The following is a 14796-nucleotide window of genomic DNA, read 5'->3' as shown; positions in this document are numbered from 1 at the left end:
TCCCTTTCTATTTCTTGGAATAGCTTGAGAAGGATAGGTATTATCTCTGCTTTAAACGTCTGGTAGAACTCCCCTGGGAAGCCATCTGGTCCTGGACTCTTATTTGTTGGGAGATTTGTGATACGATTCAATTTCTTCGCTGGTGATGGGTCTGTTCAAGCTTTCTATTTCCTCCTGATTGAGTTTTGGAAGAGTGTGGGTGTTCAGGAATTTGTCCATTTCTTCCAGGTTGTCCAATTTGTTGCCATATAATTTTTCATAGTATTCCCTGATAATTGTTTGTATCTCTGAGGGATTGGTTGTAATAATTCCATTTTCATTCATGATTTTATCTATTTGGGTCATCTCCCGTTTCTTTTTGAGAAGCCTGGCTAGAGGTTTGTCAATTTTGTTTATTTTTTCAAAAAACCAACTCTTGGTTTCGTTGATCTGCTCTACAGTTTTTTTAGATTCTATATTGTTTATTTCTGCTCTGATCTTTATTATTTCTCTTCTTCTGCTGGGTTTAGGCTGCCTTTGGCTGTTCTGCTTCTATTTCCTTTAGGTGTGCTGTTAGATTTTGTATTTGGGATTTTTCTTGTTTCTTGAGATAGGCCTGGATTGCAATGTATTTTCCTCTCAGGACTGCCTTCGCTGCGTCCCAAAGCGTTTGGATTGTTGTATTTTCATTTTCGTTTGTTTCCATATATTTTTTAATTTCTTCTCTAATTGCCTGGTTGACCCACTCATTCGTTAGTAGGGTGTTCTTTAACCTCCATGCTTTTGGAGGTTTTCCAGACTTTTTTCTGTGGTTGATTTCCAGCTTCATAGCATTGTGGTCTGAAAGTATGCATGGTATGATTTCAATTCTTGTAAACTTATGGAGGGCTGTTTTGTGACCCAGTATATGATCTATCTTGGAGAATGTTCCATGTGCACTCGAGAAGAAAGTATATTCTGTTGCTTTGGGATGCAGAGTTCTAAACATATCTATCAAGTCCATCTGATCCAATGTCTCATTCAGGGCCCTTGTTTCTTTATTGACCGTGTGTCTAGATGATCTATCCATTTCTGTAAGTGGGGTGTTAAAGTCCCCTGCAATTACCACATTCTTATCAATAAGGTTGCTTATGTTTATGAGTAATTGTTTTATATATTTGGGCGCTCCGGTATTCGGCGCATAGACATTTATAATTGTTAGCTCTTCCTGATGGATAGACCCTGTCACTATTATATAATGTCCTTCTTCATCTCTTGTTACAGCCTTTAATTTAAAGTCTAGTTTGTCTGATATAAGTATGGCTACTCCAGCTTTCTTTTGGCTTCCAGTAGCATGATAAATAGTTCTCCATCCCCTCACTCTCAATCTAAAGGTGTCCTCAGGTCTAAAATGAGTCTCTTGTAGACAGCAAATAGATGGGTCTTGTTTTTTTATCCATTCTGATACCCTGTATCTTTTGGTTGGCGCATTTAATCCATTTACATTCAGTGTTATTATAGAAAGATATGGGTTTAGAGTCATTGTGATGTCTGTATGTTTTATGCTTGTAGTGATGTCTCTGGTACTTTTTCTCACAGGGTCCCCCTTAGGATCTCTTGTAGGGCTGGTTTAGTGGTGACGAATTCCTTCAGTTTTTGTTTGTTTGGGAAGACCTTTATCTCTCCTTCTATTCTAAATGACAGACTTGCTGGATAAAGGATTCTCGGCTGCATATTTTTTCTGTTTAGCACACTGAAAATCTCGTGCCAATTCTTTCTGGCCTGCCAAGTTTCAAAAGAGAGATCAGTCACGAATCTTATAGGTCTCCCTTTATATGTGAGGGCACGTTTACCCCTTGCTGCTTTCAGAATTTTCTCTTTATCCTTGTATTTTGCCAGTTTCACTATGATATGTCGTGCAGAAGATCGATTCAAGTTACCTCTGAAGGGAGTTCTCTGTGCCTCTTGGATTTCAATGCCTTTTTCCTTCCCCAGTTCAGGGAAGTTCTCAGCTATGATTTCTTCAAGTACCCCTTCAGCACCTTTCCCTCTCTCTTCCTCCTCTGGGATACCAATTATGCATAGATTATTTCTTTTCAGTGTATCACTTAGTTCTCTAATTTTCCCCTCATACTCCTGGATTTTTTTATCTCTCTTTTTCTCAGCTTCCTCTTTTTCCATAACTTTATCTTCTAGTTCACCTATTCTCTCCTCTGCCTCTTCAATCCGAGCCGTGGTGGTTTCCATTTTGTTATGCATTTCGTTTAAAGCGTTTTTCAGCTCCTCGTGACTGTTCCTTAGTCCCTTGATCTCTGTAGCAAGAGATTCTCTGCTGTCAGCTATACTGTTTTCAAGCCCAGCGATTAATTTTATGACTATTATTCTAAATTCACTTTCTGTTATATTATTTAAATCCTTTTTGATCAGCTCATTAGCTGTTGTTATTTCCTGGAGATTCTTCTGAGGGGAATTCTTCCGCTTGGTCATTTTGGATAGTCCCTGGCGTGGTGAGGACCTGCAGGGCACTTCCCCTGTGCTGTGGTGTATAACTGGAGTTGGTGGGTGGAGCCGCAGTCAGACCTGATGTCTGCCCCCAGCCCACCGCTGTGTCCACAGTCAGACTGGTGTGTGCCTTCTCTTCCCCTCTCCTAGGGGCGGGATTCACTGTGGGGAGGGGTGGCCTGTCTGGGCTACTTGCACACTGCCAGGCTTGTGATGCTGGGGATCTGGCGTCTTAGCTGGGGTGGGTAGGCAAGGTGCATGGGGGCGGGAGGGGCAGGCTTAGCTTGCTTCTCCTTAGGTGATCCACTTCAGGAGGGGCCCTGTGGCAGCAGGAGGGAGTCAGATCCGCTGCGGGAGGTTTGGCTCCGCAGAAGCGCAGAGTTGGGTGTTTGCGAGGAGCGATCAAGTTCCCTGGCAGGAACTGGTTCTCTTTGGGATTTTGGCTGGGGGGATGGGCGGGGAAGATGGCGCTGGCGAGCGCCTTTGTTCCCCACCAAACTGAGCTCTGTCGTCAGGGGGCTCAGCAGCTCTCCTTCCCTCTGTCCTCCAGCCTTCCCGCTTTCTGAGCAGAGCTGTTAACTTATGACCTCCCAGCCGCTAAGTCGCGCTTGATGTGGGAACACAGTCCGTCAGGCCCCTCCGCTTTTTGCAAGCCAGACTCGGGGGCTCTTCTTGGTCACGAGCCGCTCCTCCGCCCCGGCTCCCTCCCGCCAGTCCGTGGAGCGCGCACCGCCTCGCCGCCCTTCCTACCCTCTTCCGTGGGCCTCTTGTCTGCGCTTGGCTCTGGCGACTCCATTCTGCTAATCCTCTGGCAGTTTTCTGGGTTCTTTAGGCAGGTGTAGGTGGAATCTAAGTGATCAGCAGGACGCGCGGTGAGCCCAGCGTCCTCCTACGCCGCCATCTTCCCTCTCCCACTCGTCCATTTGTTTTTAAAAAAAAATTTTTTTAATGTTTATTTATTTTTGAGACAGAGAGACAGAACATGAGCAGGGGAGGGGGCAGAGAGAGAGGAGACACAGAATCCAAAGCAGGCTCCAGGTGCTGAGCTGTCAGCACAGAGCCCAATGTGGAGCTCAAATTCACGAACCTCAAGATCATGACCTAAGCCAAAGTTGGACGCTTAACCGACTGAGCCACCCAGGTGCCCCTCCATTTGTTTTTTACATGGCTGGCTATTCTCAGTCTTAAGTTCTCAGTTCAAGTATCACCTCCTCAGGGATGTCTTCCCCACCACCATAAGTTAGTATACCAGCCCCACCATCCTGCTTACTCTATACCTTATCATCCTGATTGTTTAGATAATCTTTAATTATTAAGTTTACTTACTTGTTTACATCTGCTTCCCTTGAACAATGAGAGCCTCATGAGGGCCGTGACTTCAGTCTTATTCAGAATTGCAACATCCATGCCTAGCTTTGTATCCATGATGCCTGGCACATAGTAAGAACTCAGGAAACATTTACTGAATGAGGATAAACATCATTTACAACCTGTTGTTGTAACTACAGTTGTATACAAGTTGTTGGGGCCTTGGAGGAGAGCAATTCAGTCTACCTGGAGGAGCAGGGAATGTTTCACCAGGAAGATAATACTTGAATTAGGTCATAAAAGAAGAATGGGAATCTGCCAAGTAGCTAGCAGGAGAAAAGGCATTCAACACAGATGAAGGCGGAGTGTGTGCAAGAAAGTCTTAACTAATTATTATTAGTTCAGGGAATTCTAAGTAATTTAGGACTATAAAAGGTAAAGGCTTAGGGGTAGCTGAAGGTGCTGAGCTTGCTCAGGAATTACACAATGGAAAGTTTTGAAAAAGTTTTAAGGTGAGGTGTGACATGATCAGATATTTTAGAAAGATAGCCACCAGAGTGGTACAAGGTGTGTGTGTGGGGGGGGGGGGAATGGGGGCAAAGGAGACCAATTAGGAAGCCATTACAGTTGTCCAGTTGAAAGATCCTGATGGTCTGTATTCGGTAAATAACTCCATAGAGCAGTGGGTCTCAGTTCTGACTGGACTTCAAAATCACCTGTGGATTTTGTTTTTAATAATACAGACCCCTGTAGGCCAGATTCAGGAACTGTCAAAAGCAGGAGGATTCCTCCCTGGACTATGCCTTACTGCAATTCTCTTAATTACAATGAAGAGGAGAGGGGGCACCTGGGTGGCTCAGTCAGTTAAGCATCTGACTTTGGTCCAGGTCATGATTTCATGGTTCGTTGAGTTTGAGTCCCACATCCGGTGAGCTTGAGCCCTGTTTCTCTTTCTCTTTCTCTTTCTCTCTTTCTCTTTTTCTCTTTCTCCCCCTCCCTTCCTCTACCCCTTGTGGGATTCTCTCTCTCTCTCTCTCTCAAAAAACAGTGATCTATGATTAAGAGGACACTAATAGACAGGGACTAGTCACAGGAATTTTACTGTCCAGTTATTCCCTATCCAAGAATATGCTAAGTCTGACCTGCAAATTGGGGATTTCGAGAAAGGGTAGCAGGGAGGAGTTCTGATTTCCCACTGGGCAGAAATTGTGGAGTGGCGGTAATATCAGTCCTTTCATTGTCTGAGACATGTGTGGTGCTGACATCTAGAGTTGTTTCTCTTTTTTCATTCAAGTCACTAAGGGGGAAAAAAATGCCCAATCTCTGACAGAAACATAGAAAGCAAGCCAGCATAATCTCCAGATAAAGAATCTTATTCTATTGGTTCTATATTTTCTCCTTCCTCTCTCTAGTCTGTCAGCTGAGGAGCAGGAACATGAAACTTGGCATAACTTACTAGATGACACTCAGATGTTAAGAATTATTCTAACAAACTCTTGCAAGTTAGGGTTGTTATAAACTTACTGTGATAAGACACAAACTGAAAGCTAACTAAGACTTGATTTGTATTGTAGGAGAAATTATTTTAGCTCTTCACCAGTTAGACCTTCTTCAGAAAACTATTGTCATATACACCTCAGACCACGGAGAACTGGCCATGGAACATCGTCAGTTTTATAAAATGAGTATGTATGAAGCTAGTGCTCATGTTCCACTGTTGATAATGGGACCAAGAATTAAGGCCAACCTACAAGTATCAAATGTGGTTTCTCTTGTGGATATTTACCCTACTATGCTTGGTAAGTAACACAATTCTGTAAATATTTATTTGTAATGATATTGGAAAATGATTAAGCAAAAATACAGGCTTTGCTGACTTGTTCATAATCTTGAGCAATTTTAAGTGAGTCAAATCCACATCTAAAAAATGAGGATAATACTCCTCAGGATCCTGTAACCTTCATACTCTACAGTTATTTTTCCCTTTAAAAGATTCACAATCAGGACATGACTATACAGTAGGCACCAAAGATATTCAGGTTCATAACTTTATAGATATGATTTGTGTATCATTTGATTCTCTACCACTACCTCTCAAAAGTATAAGCATTTCCCTTCTGGATTATTCCATCCACTTTGAAACTACTAATTTTGTACAGTATTATAGAAAAGTCTCTTAATTCTAATGTATGCACATATTTCTCCTCAGAATCTTTAGATTGTTCTGTGCTATGTGCTTTACTAGCTTCTTAATGTCTATAAACATAATGATAGATCAAGAACAGCAACATTTGGATAGAGGTAGTTAACAGTTTTTGTGAAGATAACAGAACAACACCATCATCAAATTCAGAGGAAATTATATAGAACTGTTAGTCTCTTCTAATTTAGCAGAGTACTTTAAATTAAATAACATTTAAATACTGAAATTCTTCTGTTCTAAGGCACCATCAATTGCAAAAAGTACCATCTATTTATAAATAGATTTTGGTGAAAGAAAAAGATAACACAACATATGTTTAATATGTATATATCAAAATGTGAAAGAAACATATATCTGGAAAGCAAAGACAGAAGAAAAGTTCTTTTTTTCTCCTTCCTTCTGGTACAGAGTATTTCCCTTCATTTAAGTAAACGCTACTCCAGGTCTTAAATTTCTTTACAGTTGTTTTCATCGTTTTCTTTTCTCTTTTATTTCACATCACTTCTTGTATCTGAACACACTTCTTTGTTGTCCTTTTGTCTGGTGATATTTTTAATCTCTTCAGTTTCTTAGTTGTCATTTGCTGGCTCCCCTTTATCCCAAAGCAATTATCACACTTAGTCATATCTCTGCCACTTTCTTGCTCTATCAGTTTTCAGGCAACCCTTATTACTTGCTCATTTCTGTTTTGATAAGAAATGTATGTATGATTATGTATATTTGTGTCTGTCTTTTTATCATCTTTATAGTTTTGTGAATATGTGCTTCTTGATGGTGACATCTTTATAGTTTCCTCCTCTAGTTTTCTCTCCTGCAGAGGTCTCCCCACCCCACTTCCAAATTTGCCTTCTCTGTTTTCTTGAAGTACAGTGATCAAAAGTCCAAATGATTATGAAAGGTTGGGATGATTCGTTATCAGTGTTCCCTCAATATGTTTCATAGTGATATTTGACATTTTGTTTGTCTTTTGGACTCTAGCAGTTCAATAGACCATTGTGCATAGGAAACTATCTGCAGTGAGTCTTAATCTATGCTTAGTCACTCTATCATCCAATATATTAGTTGGTTAATATGCTTTGCTTAATTCAATTTTCTTTAAACATTCTTTTACATTTGCCTACAGCACAAATTTTCTACTTTATAATTTTGATACACCATTATTACTACCTGCCATTTCATGCATCATAGAAGTTAAAAGTCATCTGCAAGATTTCACAATGTATTTACCTAACAGATTATATAAGAAAACACTAAATAAAGTTGGTTAGAATGAGGGAATTTATTACCCACTTAGAGGAACACCTGCCTATCCCTGGCTACTTTGTATTGCATGACAATAAGCATTTCCAAAACCAAACATTCCCAGAAACTCCTTGCATTCATTCCTTCCCTACTCTTCTGGAAATTATGTAAGTTCTCTCTGATTGCAAGCTTTTTCCCTACTATTTGTCAGTTAGTACAGATTTTTAAAACTTACAGTTCTGTGTAGATTTTTACTTATTTTTATCTTTTACTGATTCTTCGTGATAGACTTCTTCTGAATCACATTTCCCTACAGAATATATTTTATTAACAGCATTTAGATCATGTGTTGATTAGACCTTTCCAACTAGAGTAAAGGAAGTGAAGGCAAAAATCAGTGTCTAATTCTAAAGTGGAAATTAACATCTTAAGGCTTAGCACAGTTTATAATATGTGTCATTACAAATATTTTTATTATCAAAAGGGAAAAGTTACATTTATGTGGTTGAGACAGGAAGGAGAATATCTGTGTATGTGTCTTTTTATAAACACTGAAACATCCTACGGACTGGATGTTAGCCAGAGATAAGGTAGAAAGAGAATGAAGCATAGATGTACAGGAAGAATCTTATGTTGGAGCCAGGAAATAACATGGCAACATTAGCATTTATCTAAGATTAACCTTTTTACAAATGATAAAAGGTTAATATTTATAGAGCTCTTACAAATCTATAGGAAAAGAGAAATACCCTACTAAAAAATTGACCAAAAGATATAAACAAACAACTCACAATAGAAGATACACAAATGGCCAAGATACTTTAAAGATTCAAACTTGGTAGAAAAATATTAAAACGAAAAGATATCAATTTTCTTTCACATATAGAGTTTGCAAAGTTTAAAAAGAATTAAAAAATCTTATTTTGGAAATAAGCCTTCTCTTACTCTGCTTTTGGGAGTATAAACTGGCACAGATTTTCTGGAGGCAATGTGGCATTATGTTCCAAATTACTCAGAGATGTGCATACTTTTTGACCTAAAAATTCCAATTTTAGAAAATAACCTATAACTATATACAAAGATTTATCGGGGCACCTGGGTGGTTCACTTGGTTAATCAATCGACTCTTGGTTTCAGCTCAGATCATGATCTCACAGTCATGGGATGAAGCCCCATGGGGGGCTCCAGTGGCAGCACAGAGCCTGCTTGGGATTCTCTCTCTCCCTCTCTCTCTGCCCCTCCTCCACTCATGTAGATGCTCTCTCTCCCCAAATAAATAAATATCAAAAAATAGTAAAATAAAATTTAAAAAATTAAAATGAAATTGGTCAGGGCTAGAAGAGTTTAAAGCTACCTCAGTGAGAATTAACTTAAAAATTAGATTTGTGGGGACAGTAAATTCTATTTCACCTCTGCTTAATAAATAATATACACAAATTGGAATAACGTATCTACAAGTCACTTCTTATTTTGTGATTCTGCTAACCAATTAGGAGTTTACAATAGATACAAGACAATCTATTCTTAGGATTCGAAAAGCCCTCACTTTATTAGCTTAACCATAGCTGTATTATCTTGCATGAATCTAAATTACACACAGAGTATGGGATTAAATTTTTAGATCAAAGCCTCAAGCCAGACATCCTCTTCCCTTCCAGTCTATTGGATCTCATAAATATCATATAAAAGTTGGTGATTCAAAAAACCTCAGATAGGATATTCAATAGGAAAACCAGCTGGGTTTCCTGTTTTAATAAACCTACTTTACTATGAAGAGGCTGTTCAAATTTAAGAGGCTACAATGCTTTTATTAAAAACTCTGAATATACAAATAGTTTTTAAAAGGTATTTAATGACACCTGAAACTAATATTGCACTCTATGTTAACTAGCTGGAATTTAAATTAAAACTTGGAAAAATATAAAAGTTACTTTAAAAGAGTTTTTTTCTTTTCTATAAAATGATATTTTATGATAAAGTGGGTATTCTCAGTGTGTTTATCTTAGTAGGTGCTTTGTGGTATACTCTCACATTATCATTTTCTAATACTGGCAGAAAAGTGCCATTTTTATGGACAAGAAGTCTTTATACTATTAAAGTTGATACCATTTCAGAGATTATTCTTTAAAAATTACTCCCCCAATATTTTCTTCTCTAATAACCTAGTACCAACATCTTTTGGCTCAGTTAGAAATGAAAGTAAATTAAAATTGTTTTAACTTTAAACTTATTTTCATGTGAATTTTTTTCTTTTAATAGTTGATCTTTTTTGTAAAACACCTGCCTTCCTCTCATATGAAAGATAAATCCATGTTTTTTGGATTGTGAAAATATAATTATATAAAAATGCGGTTGTGTTTGAAAGAATACTTAATTGCTAAGGATTCAAACTGTAAACCCGTCCTTGTTACAAGATCTTAATGGAGGGTTGGGAGAAGCATTCTACACAGACTTTTTTTTTTTTTTTTTTTTTTACCTAAAAAATATTGCAAAGTTGAATAACTACAGTAAAGTAAGACTTGTGTTGTAGTCCTGAAGAATCCAGAGATCCTGGAGTCAGACTGCCTAAATTCAAATCCCTCCTTCAATGTTGGCCTGGAGCAAGTTACTTAATATCTGTGGTCTACAGTTTTCTTATCAATAAAATGTAAATAATAGTGGGTAATGCATAGCTTAGAACAATGACTGGGACACTGTAAACAATTAAATGTTAGACATTATCATCATTAGTATTTTTTATTCTTAGGTATGCCCTCAAAACTGTACACGGTTGGCATCATTGCCATACCAGTCTAAAACTTTATCTACTCATATGGTCAGGAAGATATATCGGGGCGCCTGAGTGGCTCAGTCGGTTAAACATCCAACTCTTGATTTCCACTCAGGTCATAATCTCATGGTCATGGGATCGAGCCCCTCATCCAGCTCCATGCTCAGTGCAGAGCCTGCTTGGGATTCTCTCTCTCCTCCTCTCTATGCCCGTCCTACATTCAAGTGTGCGTGCTCTCTCTCTCTCTCAAAATAAATAAATAAACTTAAAAATATGTATATATATAATCTTATCTCTCTTCACTTTTAAGACACTTTATTAAGAATCCTGCAGTTACTTTTAATCTTTCTTACGCTACCAAGAAAGATGAAACTTACTAAAATGTAATCAGAACGACAGATTTGCTAGAAGAAAAAAAATTACGAAAAATAGTTTTAAGCAAAGATCAAAGAGCTTTTGGAAATGCAGTTTAAACTAAAGTACTTTTGAGGAAACCATTAATATATGAGAAGTGAATACCCAGTTTCCTGAGGCACAGAAAAGTAAATAAATAAGTATTTATTAAATACGGTGGATATTTGATATGGCTTTTATTCTTCACCAGTTTACAAAGGTATATTATACTACTAATAATAGATTGGAAATAATTCGCCATTCTCTCTTTCCTGGACTCCTACAGTAGCTTCCTGATGCCTACCTACCTCCTGCTCATACCACCTTCAGTCATTTCACCATGCAGTAGGCACCGTCAGACATGTCATGCTTCTACTCAGAATCCTCTACTGGCTTCCCATTTCACACAGAGTAAAATTCAAAATCTCTTATTGCGCTTGAGATTCTAACATGATATCTTCCCTCTCCTAACTCCTCTTTTACAATTTCATCCATCACTTAGACTCTGCTGCAGCCATTCAGGGCTCCTTGGTGTCTGGGGAATGAACTAAGCAGGTTCCTGCCTCAGGGTCTATACATATGCTATTCCCTGGGGGGATTGCTCTACCACCCCTATCCCCCACCCCACCCCCACCCCCAGATATCTTTAGGACTCAGCCTAGCCCTTCCTCAGGGTTTAAATGGCACCTCCTCAGAGAGGCTTCCCTGAACACACTATATAAAATAGCACCTGAACACATACTTGACATCCTTCTCTGTCTCCTTTCCTCTGCTTTCTTCTTCTTCATTGCACCTAGCACCATCTGACATGTTTATTTGTCTCACCATGTTAGAAGGTAAGCTCCAGGAGAGCTAACTGCTTTGTCCTCTGTTGTTTCCTTACACCTGGAATAGCACCTAGTTTATGGAATGAATTTAAAAAATATTTAAATGCACTCTTATCCCAGTTTACTACTGACTTCTCATAAACATAGGAGACCCATGTAAATTTTCTTAGTCTTACGAGCTTCTTTAGGAGAACTCAGCCTGGAATAAATCTGAAATAAAGTATTTCTTTTTTTTTTTTTAACTTTATTTGAGAGAGAGCGAGAGCGTGCGCATGTGCACGCATGCGTGCGCACAGACACACACACACACGCACGCTTGCATCAGCGGAGAGGCAGAGAGAGAGAGAGGGGGAGAGAATCCCAAGCAGGCTCCACACTTAGCACAGAGCCCAACGTGGGGCTTGATCTCACGACCATGAGATCATGACCTGAGCTGAAATCAAGAGTCAGACGCTCAACCAACTGAGCCACCCAAGCACCCCTGAAACAAGGTATTTCTAAGTATCAAAGGTTATTAAAATGCTGAATACAGGGACTTCATGGGCCTAGGTATATGCCAGTTGGTCCTTGCTTTCCAATCATCTTCCAAGTCCTCTTCTGTTGCCTCCCAACGGCTGCCATGCAGACCAGCCTGACCCAGCCTGTTCCCTCGATACTTGGGTTCCTTACGGTAAGACCTCACAGTAGTAGCCTACTGTCTTGTAGCTCAAGTGAGTTTTATCTCAGGCTGTTCCTTTGTCTCATGCACATCCTCCTTAATGTCTTTGTTCCTTTTGTTTTTAACCAGTTATCTCTGATCTTTCTTTTTCTTTCTTACTTTCTTCCTCAAATAAATCCATAATTATGATTGGTTGGCAGAAGATCAGTACTTATAAAATGCCCCTCCCAAGGAAATGGAGGATAGAGATTTTTAAATTACATCATATGTAAAACATGCACCTTCAGAAAATTTATAGAGGTTTTTGTCTACTTCCTTATTCTCCTTTAATTAACCTGTTTTTCCTCAAATACTTACAGTCAAGTTAATTTTCCTATTCAATTTTGCTTAACTCCTAGAATTGCAGATATATTACTTCCTATTTTTTATTGAAAATATTTAATTATACTTAAAAACCATGGAACATGGAAACTAGAAAAGGGGTGGAGAGGCAAGTACAAATCATTTTGGAACTGTCCCAAGTACCAGCCATAATTAATGGTAATTTTTCTATAGGAAAAAGACAGTTTGAGTTCCAAATACCTTAAGAGAAAGAGAGACACACAGAGCATGAGTGAGGGAGGGGCAGAGAGAGAATGAGACACAGAGTCTGAAGAAGGCTCCAGGCTCTGAGCTGTCAGCACAGAGCCCAACACGGGGCTCGAACTCACCGACTATGAGATCATGACCTGAACCAAAGTCGGACGCTCAACCGACTGAGCCACCCAGATGCCCCAAAAAGACTTCTTTTTAAATTAGACATCTCTCATGCCTTATATATTTATATTTGATAAGGGAAAAATAAGTTATTTTTTCCTAAATCAGTATAATCCAGGATTTCCAACATATGTTCTGCAAAATACTAGCCCCTGAAGATGCTATATTATGTCATCAAATAACTTTGAGACACATGGCATGCCACTATTAAAGAGAGGGGTGCCTGGGTGGCTTAGTCGGTTAAGCATCCAACTTCGGCTCAGGTCATGATCTCACAGTCCATGAGTTTTAGCCCCGCTTTGGGCTCTGTGCTGACAGCTCAGAGCCTGGAGCCTGTTTCAGATTCCGTGTCTCCCTCTCTCTCTGCCCCTCCCCTATTCATGCTCTGTCTCTCTCTGTCTCAAAAATAAATAAACGTTAAAAAAAAATTTAAAAAAAAAAAGGTTTATGAGATACATCAGCAATACATTTACATCTACAAAAAATTTACCTATTTGATTTTAATCCTTGTTTGTAAACATGTATGACTACTAAGCCCCTTTTTCATATAGGTCTTATTAATATCTGGTAGAACATGTGAGAAGCAACTGTGATCATTTATCATTCGGAAATAAATGACTGATTAAATAATATCTGTTGAGGATTTCCTATCAGGCACTGTTCTCAGAATTTTACATAAGTATCACATTTACACCTAATATAAGCCTTTGAAGTACAGGTGTGATTATTATTCCCCTTTTACAAATGAGGAGATTGAGTTTTGGAGTGGTTAATATCATGCCCAAGGTCACATGGGTAGTGAAGTAAGCATTTACTTCAAATAGACCTACGCAGTCTATTTACAAAATCCATATATGGTCTTTTGTCTCTGCAACCTTTGATGATGTCATATGTGAATGTTTCAACTAATAACTAGTAAAAGAATAAGTTATTTTAAAATATTGTGTTATTTTGTTACATAGATATTGCTGGAGTTCCTCTGCCTCAGAACCTGAGTGGATACTCGTTGTTGCCATTATCATCAGAAACGTTTAAGAATGAACATGAATTCAGAAACCTACATCCACCCTGGATTCTAAGTGAATTCCATGGATGCAATGTGAATGCTTCCACCTACATGCTTCGGACTAACCAGTGGAAGTATATAGCATACTCTGATGGTACTTCAGTATTGCCTCAACTCTTTGGTAAATCTGTTGATATGTTTTTGTAAGTGTGGTATTATATGTAATGAGTTGACCTATACAGTGTTGTTCAAGAGATCTAGTAATCTTTAGTTAAATGCATAAATCTCTGCTGCTTTTTGTGGCAGGACAGTCTACAAATGGTTGCCCATTTGAGGTGAAGCTTCTTTGTAAGTCATCTGAATTCCACAGCAAGTGCCCTAAAACTTCTGATCTGAGTTTCAAGATTGAAACCACTGTTTTCTCTGATCAAGGGGTCTTCTCAGATTCATGCTTATCTGTCTCAAACAGTGGTCATCACCCTCTCATTATACCATGGTTTCAGCTATTCTGGAGAAATAACCCTTATATGTTGTGGAGCCTGACATTCTACATCTATCATTTAATGTTTGCCTCAACTCTACAAGATGACACCATTATCCTTATTTTGTAGAGAAAACCAGGGGTTAAATGGACTCAGATACCAATGAAAAATCTCATAGCTAAGTGGCAGGGCTGGGATTTTAACCCAGGTCTAAGTTTCAAAATCCATGCTCCTTCCACTCCACAAAGATGCCTGCTAGCTTCACTACTCTATGAATTAATCTTAAAACAACATTATTAAATTAAGGCTTTACTCACCCTTCGCCCTCTTTTCACACAAAATACACCATTATTAATATTCTTTTCTCCCTAAGTTTCCTTTCCAGTTACAAATGTCAAAATTATCAATTCCAAATAATTCTTCAGGGACCAAACTGATTGGCCTATGCCTCTCCCCATAACTGTAAGAGCAGGAGATTCTCGGCTTCAAAAGGAAGTCCTTACATTTTTATCCTGATGAGTCTTGGGCATGTCTTGCTCATTCATTGGCCATGTTCTGCAAAAAACAGATGTAACAGTCAAAGGATCAGTGAGTGAGCCTGCCTTTACTATATTCTCTGGGGTTTATTGACTGCTTTCCCTGACCAAAGAAAGAGGTGTCATCTGAAGTCACCTAACAAAGTCACAAATGT

At 38.8% G+C, this 14796-nt stretch overlaps 1 protein-coding gene across 3 annotated transcripts in view; it reads left to right on the top strand.

Moving 5' to 3' along the window:
* ARSK (arylsulfatase family member K) overlaps nt 1–14796 on the top strand; it is a 51498-nt gene that overhangs the window by 35568 nt on the left and 1134 nt on the right. For all 3 annotated transcript variants that reach the window (XM_040448287.1, XM_040448296.1, XM_040448294.1), the window contains 2 exons: nt 5343–5567; nt 13580–13804. In XM_040448287.1, the coding sequence (XP_040304221.1) occupies nt 5343–5567; nt 13580–13804 (450 nt within the window). The remainder of the gene's footprint in view (nt 1–5342; nt 5568–13579; nt 13805–14796) is intronic.

This window comes from Herpailurus yagouaroundi, unplaced genomic scaffold (genome assembly GCF_014898765.1).
Source record: "Herpailurus yagouaroundi ecotype Mexico unplaced genomic scaffold, PumYag 29, whole genome shotgun sequence".
NCBI lineage: Eukaryota > Metazoa > Chordata > Mammalia > Carnivora > Felidae > Herpailurus > Herpailurus yagouaroundi.
The sequence above is the reverse complement of the archived record's forward strand: the minus strand, read 5'-3'. Positions and strand labels throughout refer to the sequence as shown.